The 18704-nt window shown below is 47.6% G+C and overlaps 1 protein-coding gene across 1 annotated transcript in view; it reads left to right on the top strand.

The window, feature by feature from the left end:
• NOL4L (nucleolar protein 4 like) overlaps nt 1–18704 on the top strand; it is a 128463-nt gene that overhangs the window by 62770 nt on the left and 46989 nt on the right. Inside the window, exon 4 of the mRNA XM_086701960.1 lies at nt 1503–1612. Coding sequence (XP_086558086.1) covers nt 1503–1612 — 110 coding nt within the window. The remainder of the gene's footprint in view (nt 1–1502; nt 1613–18704) is intronic.

Raw genomic sequence — 18704 nt, 5'->3', positions numbered from 1 at the left:
GGACTTTGGGCCAAAGGCCTGGAGTCTTGGAGGCAGGAAGAGGAGGCCGGAGAACAGGTAACCAAGACTATGCCCCAGGCGGAGGGTGAAGCTGGGTCAAGTGACTAAATGACCAAAGGAGGCCCCGCTTTGTGTGAAAGGTCCCAGCAGGTGACTCCAGGGTTTTGAGACTGGTCATAGCAGGGGGCATCTGCAGAGAAAGCTGGAATGGGAAAAGGGGCTCCCTTTCAGTCCTGCTCCCCATCTTCCTTGACTTATTACTGTGCCATTTTAGTCTGTCCCTTATGACGCCCACGGTGGGGCCTCAGACGCAGAACACAGTAGCTGGGCACTGTCCACTGCAGCAGCCTCTGCAGAAGGCAGCTTAGCTGGAGATTTTAAGAGTTCTGGAACAGTCCTACCCTTTGGCCCCCAAATTCCATTTTTTGGAAAACAATTAGAAATACAGACCAATATTCATGAATAAAGATGTTCCCTGTAGTACTGTTTATAATAGCCTCCAATAGGAAACAACCTGAATGGCCAATCATAAGCAAATGACTTGAGCAAGTTATGATAAAATAGTACATAGCCATAAAAACACTGTTTGCAAAGCAAAACAAGATTTTTGATGGTGCGGGAAATGACTGTGACAATGTTAAGTGGGAAAAAATGTTTTTAAGCGAACTATAATTTTCTGTATGCATTTTAATATCAAGTGCATAAAGAAGAGAAGTCACAGAGAAAAAATAAACAGAAGCATATGTCAAGCTGCTCAGTGCAATTATTGGGTTTGGGTGGTTTTTTTGGTTTTTGGTTTTTTTTTTGGCCTTTACATTTTTCCACATTTTGCAAATGCTTTACAAAAAGAACATGCGTGACTTTGATCTTCAGGACAAGAAAGCAATAAATGGGGGAAACAGAGCTCCTCTCTGTGTGATTAAGGAAGAACCAGAATTTGGGAGGGGGTAGTGGAGGCCTGGCCCAGACCTGTGAGCCATATGGTACCTTTTGGGGGACGCTGTCGGGGTGGGAGATGGGGTCAGGTGGTGGTGGCAGGTGTGCACCAGGAAGCTGGCTTAGACCAGAGCTGGAAACGAAAATGCCTTTGAGGGCCCGGCAAGTGTCATAATCAAGTGAAAATGCGCATAGGAACCGGTAGGGACTGTGGCAAAATGGAGAGTTCACACGCTGGCTAAAGTGGCTGCTGCAAGGCTGCCCTGGTAGGTGGCCAGGTGGGAGCGTGGGCCCTGTGTGACCAGACCTTCCAGCTTCCAAGGAAGCCAGATAGTCCCGATTTTTAGCATGTGAACGCTTGCTAAACAATGGTACCTAACTGAACAATATTTTCAGGGCCTCGCAGTCCGCATCCACAGGCCAGATGTGGTAGGTGAGCCGCCAGCTTGTGAGCTCTGGCGTGTTCCTTCCTCCTCCTTAGGCTCTGTGTGGGTGACAGGGTGTGGTGCCTGCCTGGGGGCCCCTGGCCCAGACTGAAAGTGGCTTCCTTTTGTTCTTCCTGCCAGAAAACGAACCTCCCTCTCCTCTGGTCTCCGGGATTATCGATTACAACATGCCCCTTACCTCCACGTACCTGAAGCAGATGAAGTTGCGAGTGATGAACTCCCAGGAACAGGTAAGGTGCATGTCTCTCCTCTCCTCGTCCCGCCTGGAAGCGTCCCAACCTGTCTGGGTGCGGTTGGTCCTTTCCAGGATGTGGGGACCACAGCAGGTGTAAACACACCAGGAATCGAAGGGGACCGTACGTGGTTATCTGGTCCTTGCAGTCCAGGCTGAGGGGTGTGGGGGTGGAAAGAATGTGTTCTTAGTTAGGGATCTGCTGGGCAGACAGCCCTGCCAGGTCTTCAGTGAAACTCAGGAAGCTCATGCTTCACAGAACTTTCCCCAAGGGCAGGGGTGAAGGAGGGGGTGTGCATGAGCTGTAGACCTTGGCTCTTAGGTTGTTCTCTCTCTGCTTTTTGCCCTTTGTCTCCTGTGTCACTCACCTCCTTTCCCCATGAGAGAGAAAGAGAGAGAGAAAGAGAGAGAGAGAGAGGTGCCCTGGCTGCTCACCTGTGGTCTCTCACTCTGGGGGCCCAGAGAGGCCAGAGGCCTTGGAGGGTGGCCCGGGTGAGATAAGGCCCTGGGCCCCCCTGGCTGTCCAAGACTCCCCAGCTGTGGATTGCCAAGTGTTGTCAGGCACCATGGAAACTGGATCTGAAAAGAAAACCACTCTTGCCAGCTTCCCCACACAGTCTACCTTCTAGCCCTTTGCAAAGCAAGTAGCATGACTGTCCTTCAAGGAAGGACTAGGTGAATGCCACCCCCTGCCTCCACCACTGCCTAAAATCAGAGTAATAATTTCTCACACAGCTTCACATCTTCTCATCTGTTGTGACGTATGAACCTACTAGACCTTTGAGGCCTCCCTAGGGGAATGGGTTCTTTCTCCCCACCCCCACCGAGAGTCTGACTTCCGGCCCTGGGTGCATGCTGTCCCGAGTACTGCTGGTCTCCTTGACAACCTGAGTGTGTGTACGCAGAGTGGGTGATGGCTCCACAGCCAGCTCCAAGGTGATGTAGCAGGATGTTTAGGTTGCATCTGGGGCTGTGGCACCCGCTGGAGGATTTGAGCTGGCCTGCTTGAGCATGACCCATTCTGCCTTCCCCAAAGGAGGAGGGATGTCCTCCCAGCCCCATACCGTGCCCGGCCCATAAAGGTTGAACAAAATAAGCCTTGTTCTGGATGCTAGGGCTGTTTGTGTCTCTGTGCCTCCCGCATCTTCTCGCCTGACATAGTCTCCTCTATGATGGTTACATCCCTAAGAAGCTTCATGTACTCAAAAATAATGTCAGTGGGGGAAAGGATGTGGGGGTTTCTAACTCACAACGGTAAAATTGTTTCTGTGCAGGAATGCCAATAATATGGCAGTGTTTTTGTTAATAGTTACAGAATCCAAACACCACCATGCAGGTTCAGTGCGAGACCTCTGACTACGTTGAAGAGTAATTTCCTTTCCCGTAACCATCCACGTAGTCATAAGCACCTGGCTTCTCTCACCTTCTTTTCACCATTCCCATCCGTCACCATGAAGTGCAGAGCCACTCAGACAGCTGGCGGTACAGCCTCATGCCTCTTTCTTTCCCACAGAACGATGCTAGATTCAGATCGCCACCAGGACCAGTAGTGGTCAGGGTAGCCCCATTACTGGATGCTGTGCTATTTTGCTTCGTGATACGAATTCTTGCTATCTGTGGGGAATTACAACTATCGGCCAGGTGCATTTGCAAGGATTTAATCCTTCAGCAAATATTTATGGAGCCCTGCCCCGTGAGCTCATCTAGGGATGCGCAAGTCTTCGGAGCTACCATTACTAGCCCTTCTTATGATTTGGGGGAAACAGACACTAATGAAAAAGAATCACACACAAGGGCCCAGCTCAGAGGAGGTAACAATAAATAATTGGAGGGAAAGATGAATCGGTTATCACAGGGCAGCTACGACAAATGCCACACGGGAGGACACACAGTACATGAGTACTCTTAGATGGGCATGAGGGGTGGACCGAGGCAGGGCTTTGCTTCAGAAAGGGGTGCTTGAGCTGAGGTGGAGGTCCGAAGGGAAGAGCTCCAGGCTAAGGAAACCACTTGTGCCGAGGCCCTGTGGCTTGAGGGAGGACAGTGCCTCTGAGAACCTGAGAGGCTGATGTGGCCGCTGCAGGGAGTGTGAGGTATTCTGTTCCTGAAGAAAGAGGCGGAAGACACAAGTGTTGGGCAAAGAAGCACTTGGGTATCTGTGAATGAACCAAAGGTCATGAAACAAGATGGATAAAATACCCTGGTGAGGTTTGGGCCACTCACAAAGGAAAGGCGGGTTGTGGGAAGGTGTTTCTCTCCAGGGTGCTCTGAGAGTCCAGCTGGGACTGAAATTGACGGCAAGTGTCTCAGAGTCGACTCTGCCTTCCTCGCCTCCATTCCTAGTTTCCCAGGTGGGGGCCCTGGGACAGTATCCGCTCTTCTCCTGTCCCCTGTGCTGCAGGAGATCAAAGGTGTCGACCTTCCTTGCATACACCGGGCAGGAGAAGCAGCATCCCTCCTCGAGCCTAGGGTCTGGCATCTGCTGGGCTCCAGCACTCCCCGCATAGCGGTGAGCTCGCAAGGCCTCACTCTCTCAGGCCATCCCTGTTCGATGGCTGGGCACATGGTGAAACCAGAAATCGCATTGCTCATCAGATTATTTATCTGTAGGAGCAAGGAAGGGCCAAGGACCCAGAAGTCTTTGATTCTTCAGTTTGAGTTGGAACTAAAAATACGTTTATTGGAATTGGTAGCTTGTTCCCCGGGGGGGGAGTGGGAGTTGGGCTCCCCTCGGGGCCAGTGAATGGCATGCCGTGCGAACACGCAGCCAGGGGCCTGCCTCTGCCGCTGTCACGTCTCGTGTGCCGCCGCCGAGGCTCTGAAAGCGGCTTTATTCCCTGAAGCCTCCTCTGGCCCCGAAATGCTGACAGAGGGCCTAAGTGTTTGCAGGTCACTCCTGCAGGCCCTACGGAAAATAAACCTAATTCTAATGTAACAGGAGCTGGATAAGTGATAATTTATTAATGCCAAACAAAACCCTCCATCTAAAAACTCCGGGTAAGAAAAATCCCAATAATTCATTTTTTCCAGCATTCGATATCCAGGAGACAAACAGTAAGGCAGGTAGAACATGTTGCCCTCGCTTTGCTTCTAGCAGACAATGAACAGGTGGTGGGATTTACTTGAGAACTGGACAGAATCATGTTACTTGTCCAATTGTGTCAAATTAATATGCCGGGAAATGGGCCCTTCTCCACAGAGGATATTAGGTAATATGAAAATCTAATAACAATATTCACACAAAGGAAAAAGATTCTTCTTGAGGTCTGATTCAATGCAGCAAATATTAATGGTGTCCTCAACATGCAAGACATTTGGGGATCAGACACCAGCCTTCCAGGACCTCCATCCTAAGACACAGAGCCTGGGAGCTATCATCGCAGGGGCCACATTGAGCTGAAAATAGGGGACTGTAGTCTGATAAAAATCTTTTTTCCCCCTTGCTTGGGAAAACTCTAATAAAGACATAAAACTGAAATCACATTTTGTTGTACTGATGAGGAAAACATTTTCTTATAGGGGGCGGGGTAGGAGGATTTCATAAGTTGCGGACTGTCTCTCGGAGAATGCTCTGTAGCATTCTGTCATAAGATGAGGTCTCAGGGAGACGTGCCACACTCACAGGACAAGTGCCATCCACAACGGCTGGCCTGGCACATCCCCCTTTAGGGCTGTGTGCAAGATGCACCGAAGAGGAGTGCTAGGGTCTCCTCTTTATGTGGCCACTGGTTTCATACCTCTTTTTTTTTTTAATTTATTTTTAACGTTTATCTATTTTTGAGACGGAGAGAGACAGAGAATGAACGGGGGAGGGGCAGAGAGAGAGGGAGACACAGAATCGGAAGCAGGCTCCAGGCTCCGAGCCATCAGCCCAGAGCCCGACGTAGGGCTCGAACTCACACACCACGAGATCGTGACCTGAGTTGAAGTCGGACGCTTAACCGACTGAGCCACCCAGGCACCCCCCTCTTTTTTTTTTTTAAGAAATGTTTTTTAACGTTTATTTATTTTTGAGAGAGAGAGCACAAAGAGGGGAGGGACAAAGGGCAGAGGGCAGAGGATCCAAAGTGGGCTCTGTGCTGACAGCAGAGAGTCTAACGTGGGGCTCAAACTCACGAACCGTTAGATCATGCCCTAAGCAGAAGTCAGACGCTTAACCGACTAAGCCACCCAGGTGTCCCCGTACTTCTTTTAATTACACAGGTAGCACCTGACCTCAGTAGTCAAAAGCAAAAGCATGGTGATAAAAATCGCCACCATCCCACCACTCAAGTCACTGAGTATTTTGGGGTCCAACCTTCCAGACTGTTGAACAGAAAGGGGATTATCCCACACAAACACTGTGCTTTGCTTTTCTTCTTTCAAAAAAAATTTTTTTTAATGTTTCTCTATTTTTGAGAGAGAGAGAGAAACAGAGTGCAAGTGGGGGAGGGGCAGAGAGAGAGGGAGACACAGAATCTGAAGCAGGCTCCAGGCTCTGAGTTGTCAGCACAGAGCTGATGGTGGGGGCTTGAACCCACAAATCGCAAGATCATGACCTGAGCTGAAGTCAGACACTCGACCAACTGAGCCACCCAGGAGCAGGGTGGGTGGGTGCTTTACTTTTCTGATGCTGATTTTCCATGTTATCAGAGTCTCTTTACCTTCTTGGCCAAGATATTTCCCACCTACCAAATAAACTGGTTATATAATTTTCCTGCCATTCCCTCGCTCCTTCACCCATCCATCCACTCATCCATCCGCCCATCCATCCACTCATCCTTCCACCCATCCACCCATCCACCCATTCACCCACTCATCCATCCACTCGCCCATCCATCCACCCACCCACCCACCCATCCATCCATCCTTCCATCCATTGCACACTGTAGCCAGACATGGTTGTAGGCGCTAAGGGAACAGTGGTGAACAGAGGCGAGTCTATGCCCTGCTGGCTCTCAGAGTTCAGTGATAGAGATAAGGAAAACCCAAATCAACACCCTGGGGTTTTAGAGGAGGGACAAGGAAGTGAGCCAGGTGGATGCCATTGTAGGCACTGGGTTATTAATTTAGGCACTTGTTCTGTGTCCAGCACTTCACACTTTACCCTTTGCCCTCACAGCCCTGCAGGGTCCCATTATTCTCATTTTGCAGATTCCATAGCTCAGGCTCAGAAAGGTTCTGCACTTGCTCGAGGTCACACAACCACTGACATGAATGAAACTCAGATCTCTTCCATCCCTGAACCTGGGCACCTGCCAGAGCCCCAAGCCCTGCTTCTGTCCACACTTACTGGATGAGGATGTGCTCATTAGAATCTGAAGCAGGTGTGTCGCCCACGGGGTTGGAGGGGGAAAATGTCCTCAGCAGAGATTCTGGCAGAGCACGTCAAGGGTCTTTTGTTTGGCCTGGGAACTGGGATCTGCTTTAAATACATGATGCTTGGGGCGCCTGGGTGGCTCAGTCGGTCGGGCGGCCGATTTCGGCTCAGGTCATGATCTCGCGGTCCGTGAGTTCGAGCCCCGCATCAGGCTCTGTGCTGACAGCTCAGATCCTGGAGCCTGTTTCAGATTCTGTGTCTCCCTCTCTCTGACCCTCCCCCATTCATGCTCTGTCTCTCTCTGTCTCAAAAATAAATAAACGTTAAAAAAATCTTTTTTGAAAAAAAAATAAATACATGATGCTTAAGGAACTATCACAAGAGGAATTTGGCAGGGGGCTGGGTTTGGGAGGAAGGTTACCCCTACCTCGTGTATGCTCAGTTATCTGCGGGGGTACGTGTATAATTTGATATGCACATTACGGGTGATGTTATCCTGATCTTTTCTTAGATCCCAGTGTTTGACCCAAGACCCTATTATAGAAATCATGTCCCGATCTGGAAGGAGGGAGACAGATTGTATTCTTTCTTCTGACACATACTTCCATTTTATAGAAGTGGAGGCTGAGACCCCTGGACTATTTGTTGTTGTTGGTGGTGGTGGTGGTTTCTGTTCTTGCTCTGTCCGGAGTGGGAAGGCTGTCAGACCTTCTCCAGTTCCTGGAGCTGTTCTAATGTCCTACTAATGGTTTTAATCATTCTCCCAGCAGCCTGTGTAGTGGTGCTGCTCCATTGCTTAAGCCCCAGTGATGGAAGCTCTTACTTGTCTCCGTTAAGCTCTGCCTCCCTTTCTACGGCCTTTCTCCCGGCCCACAGTTTTCCTTGGGTCCCAGAGGGTGTGGGAGGACCCTGAAGGCCCCAGCAAACCTGTGGGGCCTGGAAGGTCCACAGCCCCCTGAGTCTCCAGGGCTTGGGCCCTCATGCTCCTTGCAGCCGGCCTGTTGGAGCAGCACTGTTCTTAGCCAGGACGCCAGCCCCCCACCTATGCAAACACCCTAGAGGCAGGTTGACGGCACCAATTCCACCACCTACCAGCTATGTGACTTTGGGAAAATTGCTTCACTCTCTGTGCTTTATTACTCGAGAGTAGTAAGAATACACCTAGCTCATAGAGTTGTTTCAAGAGGTAAATGATGCGAGGCAAGATCAGTGCTTAGCACAGTGCCTGGCACGTTAGAACTATGGAGTGACCTCTCCTGCTGTTAATGCACCTTGTGTTTAATAGACACAGTGGATGACCTTGTGCAAGAGACCAGGGCCGTAAAGTTGAATAAGAAGTATAGTTGTTCTCAAGGAACTCTTCTTAACAGACGGGACAACAGCCATGGAACTGTGACCCAGACAGAAAACAGAGGCCAGAAGGGGCCAGGAATCTGCCAGGTGGTTCAGGGGACATTCGCTTATTTTAAAATGAGATTTGGGCCTCTCATTGTAGCCCACCTGGCAAAGAGGGCCCAGGTGAGGGAAGCTGAGAGTCGACAGCCCTAGGAGACGCTGAGCTGGTGAAGGCCACAGCCAGTTTGGGGAAAGTAGGAGAAAGGAGACAGATGAGGAGGAGGAGGCTCAGAGCATGGGTCTTTCTTGGCAGTGAGGCCACAGGAGAGCCCTTTCCTCAGCCAGCACTGGGGAGCGAGGCACGGATGGGGGCAGGAAGTGAGCACAATCCAAGTGTGGAACTTTCTCAGGTCCCAACCTCCCTAAGTGCAGGAGAAAACAAGCCCACTCCAAAAAGTTCTCCACATTCACTTTGTTTTTTAATTGTGATAAAATATTTGTAATTTAAAGTCTGCCATTTTGACCATTTTTTAAAGTTTATTTATTTTTTTTTATTAATCCCTGCACCCAGTGTGGGGCTCTAACTCACAACCTCGGCCAATATCAAGAGTTGCATGCTCTTTGGACTGAGCCAGGCAGGCGCTCTGCCATTTTAACCATTGTTTTTAAATTTTTAAAAATTTATTTTAAGAGAGAGAGAGGGGGGTGCCTGGGTGGCTCAGTCGGTTGAGCGACCGACTTCGGCTCAGGTCATGATCTCACAGTCTGTGGGTTCGAGCCCCACGTCAGGCTCTGTGCTGAGAGCTCAGAGCCTGGAGCCTGTTTCAGATTCTGTGTCTCCCTCTTTCTCTGACCCTCCCCTGTTCACGCTCTCTCTCTGTCTCAAAAATAAATAAACGTTAAAAAAAAATTAAAAAAAAAAAAAAAGAGAGAGAGAGAGAGAGAGAGAGTATGTGTGTGGGGGACTGGGGCAGGGACAGAGAGAGAAGGAAGAGAGAGAATCCCAAGCAGGTTCTGCACTGTCAGCACAGAGCCCGATGCCAGGTTTGAACTCACAAACCATAAGATCATGACCTGGGCTGAAATCAAGGGTCAGATGCTCAACCGACTGACCCACCCAGGCAGCCCTAACCATTTTTTTAAGCTTATTTATTTGTTTTGAGAGAGAGAGAGAGAGAGAGTGGGGGGGGGGGGCGAAGGGGCAGTGAGACAGGAGAGAGAGAATCCCAAGCAGGCTCCTCACTGCCAGCACAGGGCCCGATGAGAGGCCTGAACTCGGGAACCACGAGATCATTACCTGAGCCGAAATCAAGAGTCAGACGCTTAACCAACTCAGTCACCCAGGTACCCCCACTTTAACCATTTTTAAATGCACAGTTCAGTGGCATTAAGTACATTCACAATGTTATGCGAACAGCACCACTATCTCCAAAAGTTTTTCATCACCCTGAACAGAAGGTCTATAACCGTTAAGCAATAACTCCCCGTTCTCCCCTCCTCCAGCCCCTGGTAACCACCTAGGTTTTACTTTTTGTCTCTATAAATATAACCACCTAGGGATCTCATATAAGTGGAATCACATAATTAATATTTGTCCTTCTGTGTCTGGCTGACTTCACTTAGTGTAATGTGTGTCCAAGGGCCACTCATGTTGTTGCATGTGTCAGAAGTTCATTCCTTTTTATGGCTGACTAATATTCCATTACTTACCAAACCATATTTTATGTATCCCTTCACCCACTGATGAACGTTTGGGCTGTGTCCACTTTTTGGCTAACCACATTCACTTTTTAATCTATTGGACCAGGTTGCAGGACAAGGAAGAATTAAATCAGGGCTCTGTTCCCTCTCTCCCTGAGTCCTTAACCCTCTTTGTGGCTTTCTTTTCTCATGAACACTCTCAACCTCAGAAGGACCCCAAGAAATGGGGGGACCCAAAGAAGAAGTGAGAGCCTGTTGCTTAACTTAAACAGTGCCTGACTCATAGGGCTCTTACCTGTGGAGAACCCATGAGCACTGACTCTGATATCCAGATTTAAGAGCTTGGTAACAATAATGATCTCTGGGGCACCTGGCTGGCTCAGTCCAAAAAGCATGCAACTCTCGATCTTGCAGTCATGAGTTCAAGCCCCACATTGGGTGTAGAGATTACTTTTAAAAAATAACAATAATGATCAAATAATCTCTTCCTTCCCCCTCCTCAGGCTGTCTTGCAGCCCAGGCAAGATGTGAACTCAGGGGGAAAATAACAGGAAAAAAAATCATTTCCATGTCCCCTGCTGTGGCTCAGTGTATGTAACCTTTGGTGGTCTCTTAAGAAAGCAGAGGTTCTGAAGTATTTCTTTAAAATTAAACAGTAATCTCCATGGAACAGAACTAGAATTTAGAACTTTTCAATCCCTAGAGAAAATAAAAGAAATAAAGAAAACTTGACCAATGCAGCAAGAGTAACTAAATGAGGGAATAAAAGAAGAAACAACTAAAAAGAGATAATAATAAGTAGAAAACATAAATAAGCTAGTAAGAACAAGACCAAATGCCAGTAAATCACAGTAAATGTAAACGGGTTAAATTCCACTGCAGAGAATTAAAAAAAAAAAAAAAAAAAAAGAGGCTCAGATAAGGTTTGTTTGTTTTTTTTAATGGCAAACAAAAGACATTTTTTTAATGACACAAAAACTAAGATGAAATCAAGAGAAAGAGAAGGCAGTGTTGCTCCTGTCAAACAAGCAAATGTTTAAGGCAAAAAAAAGCATTAAATAGGGCAAAGTGAGGGGCGCCTGGGTGGCGCAGTCGGTTAGGCGTTCGACTTCAGCCAGGTCACGATCTCGCGGTCCGTGAGTTCGAGCCCCGCGTCGGGCTCTGGGCTGATGGCTCGGAGCCTGGAGCCTGTTTCCGATTCTGTGTCTCCCTCTCTCTCTGCCCCTCCCCCGTTCATGCTCTGTCTCTCTCTGTGCCAAAAATAAATAAAAAACGTTGAAAAAAAAAAAATAGGGCAAAGTGAGATATTTCATGTTGATCAAAGGCAGTTTCCCAGTAAGATTTCAGAGCCTCTTGACCTTGGAAGTCTGCCCTTGGGGGAGGTTGAGGAGGTGGTTGGTCCTGTGGAACATAAGTAGTGCCTTTAGGCTTCACCATGAGAGGCAGCATCCTTCTTCTGTGTCCCCATCATCATTCTCTTCACCTTTTGTCATTTGTGGTACTGTCTTGCTGTAGCCACTTCTCTAGACCAGTATCTTCAAACTTTGAGCATCTCTGTTTGCTCTCTGGAAATGTGCATGTAACAGAATGTGGCGTGGACCCTGAAGAACTTGTAAGAATGTGGATCTGCTCCTTGGCTACCTGGATTTTAGTCCTTCTCCTCCTCTCCCGACTGGGCTCATCCACCAAGGCATACTGGACTGCTTTCTCAGTTCCCAGCCTCCTCCTTTCCTCCCAAGTCCTGGCCTTCCTGGCTTCCTTCTCTTGCTTCATCTCTTGCTTCCTGCCTCTCAGACACCCTTAACGAGCCTCTGGTATCAGCCCACCTATGACTTGTTATGTGGTTGAACTGAAGGGGTGCAGCTTGACTCCATGAGAGTCCAAAAAGGACCTGAAATGGCCCTGGCTCCATTTTCAAGATCTGAGAAACTATAGCCCAAACTTTTTCCTGTCTCAGTAAATCCCTGGCACTGTGGAAGGTTTGTGCTGCGGCAAGAAAAACAAAAAGCAACTGAAATATTGACCTTGACCAAGGCTGCTGTTTGGATTTTTCCAGGCAAAGAATGATCCTTAGAGCATTTCTGCTGTGAGATGATGTGCAGGTGGGGTAGTTGCCCTCAGATTCTGCCCTGTGCCCCTTAGACCCTCCCCCATAATTCCAGGGTGGTTCACTTTCAGAAACAGCATCTCAGGTGGCCCTTTATCTTTTTTTGTTTTTGTTTATTTGTATTCATTTTTATTTTTATCAAAAGAATATATATTTTAAAAATCAGATAGAAAAACAGCAGACCCTGCCCTGGCCTTCCCACTTTAATTTCTTCTTTTCAGAGACAGCCTCTTTTCTTAGTTATCTTTTAGCTCTCTCTTCTGGTTTTACCTTTTATTTCTAAATAACCTATGCTCATGCTGCTAGTTCTTGGTTTTTTAATTTGGGCTGTTTGGATTGATGTTGTTCAATTTCTTGCTGTATAAGATAGATATTTATACTATTATACCCTTTCATAAATACATATATTATCTCCCCTTCCTGCATCCCTCAATATTTTCCATACCTCTCTATTTGGATAAATCACTTCATTATCTATATTATTATGACTGTGCATAGATTATTCATAGCTAAGCCTATGAGCATACTGTGATTACATTTTCTTTCTTTTGATTCCCCAGAGTTAGCCATTGCCTCTTTTTTCCAACCTTCACCTTCTATCTTTTGATCTTGCTTACGATGTGTGTGTTTTGTCATTTTTATTTTTGTCTTTATGTGCTCAAATTTATCTTTTTTTCTTTAATGGCTTCTGCATTTGACTCTTTAAAAAGCTAAGTAACTCCACTTCCATGTTCTCCTTCAGTACTTTCATGTTTTCATTTTTTTAATAGACTGCTTTTTAGAAAAGTTTTAGGTTTACAGAAAAATTGAGAAGATGGTATAGAATTCCCACATTACACTCCCCCCCCACACACACACTCACACCCAGTTTCCCATACTATTTTTTTTTTTATTTTTTTTTATTTTTTTAAAATTTTTTTTTTCAACGTTTATTTATTTTTGGGACAGAGAGAGACAGAGCATGAACGGGGAAGGGGCAGAGAGAGAGGGAGACACAGAATCGGAAACAGGCTCCAGGCTCTGAGCCATCAGCCCAGAGCCCGATGCGGGGCTCGAACTCACGGACCGCGAGATCGTGACCTGGCTGAAGTCGGACGCTTAACCGACTGCGCCACCCAGGCGCCCCAGTTTCCCATACTATTAACATCTTACATGGTTACAATACATTTGTTACAACTAATGAACCAATACTGACACATTATTGTTAACTAAAGTCCATAGTTTATTTAGATTTCCTTAGTTTTTACCTAATTTCCTTTTTTCAGTTCAATAATCCTATTGGGGATACCACTTTACATTTAGTTGTCGTGTCTCCTGAAGCTCTTCTTGGCTATGACAGTTCCTCAGCTTTTACTTGTTTTTGATGACCTTGACAGTTTTGACCTACTGGTCAGGTATTGTGTAGAATTCTGGAGTTTGTCTGGTATTTTTCTCAATATAAAGCTGAGGTTATGGGCTATTAAGAGGAAGACCACAGACATAGAGTGTGATTTTTACCACATTATAGCAGGGGTACATACTGTCAACATGATTCATGACCATTGCTGTTGGCCTTGGTCACACCTGGCTGAGATAATGTTTGTCAGGTTTCAAAACTGTAAAGCTGCACTTTTCCCCCCCTCCAGGAAGGAAGTCACTATGTACAGCCCATACCTAAGGAGTGGGGGTTATAATTTCCTTACTTGAGGGCGAGGTATCTACATATATCATTTGGAATTCTTTGACATGGGACATTTGTCCCTTCTACCTCATTTATAAATTTATTTAATCGTTCAGTAATTTATATGGCTATTTATTTTATACTTTGGGTTATAATCCAATACTACTTTATTTATCTTGATGCTGAAACTGTTCCAACTTTAGTCACTGGGAGCTCCTTCAGTTGGCTCCTGTGCTCTTCTGGCAAACCCTGATGGAGGGGTCTTGGGGTTTGTTCTTCGTAAGGTTGCATTTACTTTCTGGCACTATGAGATGCTCCAGGCCCATCTTGTATATTTCCTGCCCCAATCCTAGATCGGCCGTATCTCAAAGGAGCTCTGGTTCCTTTTATTGAAGAATTGTAGGGGCGCCTGGGTGGCGCAGTCGGTTAAGCATCCGACTTCAGCCAGGTCACGATCTCGCAGTCCGGGAGTTCGAGCCCTGCGTCAGGCTCTGGGCTGATGGCTCGGAGCCTGGAGCCTGTTTCCGATTCTGTGTCTCCCTCTCTCTCTGCCCCTCCCCCATTCATGCTCTGTCTCTCTCTGTCCCAAAAATAAATAAACGTTGAAAAAAAAAATTAAAAAAAAAAAAAAAGAAGAATTGTATTAAAAACCATGATCTGGGTGCTAGGTGTGCTTATTGCTACTGGAGTTTCCTTCCTTTTAGACCATCTAAGCAGAAGGAGCAAAAAATAAGCACGTTTTTATTTTTCAATTAATCTTTGATCCATTTGGAGCTTATCCGGGTATATTCTGAGACACAGATCCTGTTTTACCCTTCTGTGGAAGCATCACTTATTATTAAAGAGTCTATTTTCTCCCCATTGATTTGAGATGCCACCTTTATAATTTACTAAATTTCCATCTGAAACAGAATCTACTTCTATTCAGCCCATTGGACTCTTTGTCTATTTAATATCTGGTAGGAATGGTTCCCTTCCTTGTTTTCCATCTTTTCCAAGTTATCTTGGCTTGAAAAGAAAGTTATTTGAAAAAAAAATGTTTAATGCCTGAAAATTTTTGTATCCCATTCTTGGTGGGGGAAAGATAACAGAGGCACTGGGTTTTGGTGTTTTTTTTTTTTTGTTTTTTTTTTAACATTTATTCATTTTTGAGAGATAGAGCATGAGCGGAGGAGGGGCAGAGAGAGAGGGAGACACAGACTCCAAAGCAGGCTCCAGGCTCTGAGCTGTCAGCACAGAGCCCGATGCAGGGCTCGAACTCAGAAGCCATGAAATCATGACCTGAGATGAAGTCGGACACGTAACCGACTGAGTCACCCAGATGCCCAAGGCACTATTGATCTAACCAAGTAAATATTAAGTCAAGACACTTTTACTGCAGGCCTTTCTGTTCACCAAAAAACAGGGGTGGACTATGAGCCAGGAGCATCATGACCCCAGCGTTATCTGGGGGCTATAAACATGGACAGCCCAGCATTCCCATCCTCCTAAGGATGGTGTCAAGCAAAAAAGGGCATTTCTAAATTTGAGAGGGATGGTTTTCTTGGCAACCTCTCTTTGAGAGGACAAATAAGGGAGTGAAGAGCCCACTCCCAAACGTTATTTTATTTTATTTTATTTTATTTTATTTTATTTTATTTTATTTTAAGTAGGCTCTATGCCTGATGTGAACTCACAACCCCCAGATCAAGAGTTGCATACTGTACTGACTGAGCCAGCCAGGTACCCCTAAACATCTTTGTTATAGGGCATTGTTTTAGAGATTAATACATACTATTGAGGATACTCAGGTACTTTCTAGAAACTTGCTGCAGTTTCCAGGTGCTCAAAGAAAATGAGCATTATGGCTATTTTGCTAGGACAGCCTGGGGTTCAGAGAGATCTGTGTCTCTTCTGTCTTCCTGCTTCCCTGAAGTTGTGTGGGAAAAAAGCAGAAAACAACCAACATCCTGTCTCAAAAGCCAGTTGCCTGATGGAGTCAGTAGATACCTGAAACCTAAACAGCTCATTGTCCCCATCAGTTTTTATTTTTTTAATTTATTGTATTTTTTTTTGAAAGAAAGACAGTGAGTGGGGGGAGGGGCGGAGAGAGATGGGGAGAGAGAGAAAGAGAACACCAGCATGACAACCCCACACAGGGCTTGAACCCACAAACTGTGAAATCATGACCTGAGCTGAAACCAAGAGTCAGATGCTCCACTGACTGAGCCACCCAGGCGCCCTACGTCCCCATCAGTTTTTAAAGGCTCAGTCCCCTTCCAGGCTGCTGACATCCACCCCCAACATGTGAAGATGCCGACCTGGCCTTTCAACTTCATTATCCAGGAAAAAAATGTACACAGTGCCCATAATTTACTGGTACAGGCAGGAGAGCCGCCTGGTACCACGAGCAGAATCCTGCATGCTAGGCTAGCCCGGGGATGCTTTATCTGTGTCAAGGGAAAAGCTGGGAGCAAGGTCAGGAGCCGCTACCTGGGCCTCCTGAATGGGAAGCAGCTCTGTCTCCTCAGAATCTGACTGTAAACCGCCCCTGGGAGGCACCCTGGGGAGCTGACTCCTGCTCTGTCTTTAAGGACAAGAGAGATCCAGCAGGAAAGGAGGTGTCTCTCCTGGGCTGGGCTGGGCCAGGAAGGAGCAACTCAAAACATCCAGATGGTCACTGAACCCACAGCTGACCTTGTGACACCCCCCCCCTTCTCTGGGCCCAGCCTGACTGAGGCCCAGAGGGGCCTTGTCTTGTGACCAAGTCCCATTGGGTCATTGTCGTTGCTGTTTTTCACAACTGAACTCCTAACCTCAGTTTTCAAGGTATCTTCCATCTAGAGCAAGTAGGTTATTTGGGGCAGCGTGCTTTCTCTAGCCCTCCCTGTTTTCTGTCACATTTGGTGGGAGGGCAAGTCCCCTGGTGGCTTTGTCTAGCCTCCCACTGAAGGCCCTGAAATATAGGTCTCTGGGCCCCTGGCAGCTGAGCATCTGTGGGTCGTGGTTTTCCATAGGTTCTTGACCCCCCCCCCGACTCTTACCGCCCTGATTGCTCCTTCCCACATGGGGGGCAGATGGGTCCCGGCACCCCAGCAAAGAGCTGCTGGGGGAGATGTGACCCCACTGGGTGGGCCTGTGGGTGGGTGAGCCAGGGCTCTGTAACCAGACCTGGGGGATGCGGGAGGAGTTCAGACGTTTCAGCAGCTGATGTCTGGAGATCAATTAGAGATAATGGCTTTGGGTGAACGCAAAGAGGCATGGCCAAGATTTTCCTGGTTATGATTGTGTTTACCTCATTAGCAGCCTTTTCTTTTTTTCTTTTTTGAGGGTGGGATGGCACAGTGCTGCACTGTGAATTTGTGCCGGCTGCTTTGTGTCACTCAGGGTGACCAGGCACGGACCCCTGGCAGCCGGTCGTCCCCCCACCTCCACTCAGACGGAAGAGACACAGGCCCGCGGCTTCTGCTCACAGCCCACCAGACCCGTGCCCTCCCAGTGACCCTGTGTTTGTACAGCTTTAACATTTTTTCTTCCTTCCTTCATTCAAAAGTCACTGAAGTTCCTACTATGTTCTGGACACTATGTCCTACTATGTTCTGAGCAAAGAAGATACAGCAGCGAAAGAGACAGACAAGGATCCTGTTCTCGGGGAACTCCCAGGCTGTAGGGATGATAAACAAATCAATAAGAAAAAATACACAAAAGTGAGAAGTTTGGGGCAGAGAATTAAAATAGGGAGAGTTGATAGACTGCACCTCTGGGTGAGAAGCCCTCTCTGAACAGGTGGCAATCCAAGCCCAGATGGATATGAAGTAGTCAGACCTGAATGGTAAGAAGTAGCCAGACGTGGGGCAGTGAAGGAGAAAAGGCTTGCCAGGTGAAGCAGACACAAGTGCAAAGGCCCTGGGGTGGAACAGCAAGGGGGCTAGGACAGAGGGAGTGAGGTGGAGACACGCTTGAACAAGCTTGAGCGGTCTGCAGAGGACAGCCCCCTCTGGGCCCGCCAGCTGGATATGAAGTTTGTCGTGTTCAGTGTGAAACCTTAGGCTGCATTTTCCACCACCAGAGGAGACTGGTGGCTTTACTGGGGGTGGTGACGAGCAGAGACGAGCACCCAAGAGGGTGTCCAGGGACTCGGGTTATAGGTGTGGCCCTGCCCCTGACCAGCTATCTGACTTTCACTTCTCTGTGCTGCAGTTTCCCTGTTACTGAAACAGCAGATTTAGGCCAGGCTTTAGTGGTTTCCAAAGTTTGCCTTTTGACAGAGGAACCCCTTCCTTCAAGGAAGTTCTTTTGGGGAGGAAGTCCAGCATATCAAGGGGCAGCAACAGGCGGGCATGTTGCCGGCAAAGCTGGCAGAGGGGCCCATAGCTCTGCCCACCTTCCTCTCCTATGCCCAGGCGGCACCCCCTCCACCTTTCCATAGGACCCCAATAACAGGGCCTAGAAAGCTTTGGGCTGAGGTGCTAAAGACAGGCAGAAGGGCTCAGCCCAGCATAACCACAAGCAGCCTGGCTTCAGGCCAGGACTCCTCTCTCTCCTGTAGTTTCCTCCTCGGTGGAAATGAGTAACTGAGCCCTTGCTAGCCCCATGGTGTTTTAAGGCTTGGATCTTTGGAATGTCTCTTAAGTGCCGCAAGAAAAAAATAGCATAGAAACAGAAGATATGTTTTAACTGGTGCAGTGCTGTGGCTCAGGAAGTGCCCAGGCACAGCCGTGCAATAGCCTTGGCACCGTCCCCTCCTGCAGAGTTCATAGGGAAGGGAAATAAGAGCTTGTCTTCTCCCAGGCACCACGCGTGCACAGCAGGTGCCTGGACATAGCCGCCTTCCTCAGTCTTTTTAAGGAGTCTACATTCTAGAGAAAAAGCCACATAGGAGTGGGGTCCTTGCTGTCCAGTCCAACCACAAACAGGAATCCCATGAATCATTCAGAGATGCATGCTCCTGACTATAAGAGCAAAAAGTCAGCTGACTGTACAGCCAAACTTGAAGCTTTTTTTTTACT

This window comes from Puma concolor, chromosome A3, assembly GCF_028749965.1.
Source record: "Puma concolor isolate L17-30 chromosome A3, mPumCon1.1.hap2, whole genome shotgun sequence".
NCBI lineage: Eukaryota > Metazoa > Chordata > Mammalia > Carnivora > Felidae > Puma > Puma concolor.
This window is presented reverse-complemented; position numbering and strand designations above follow the sequence as displayed.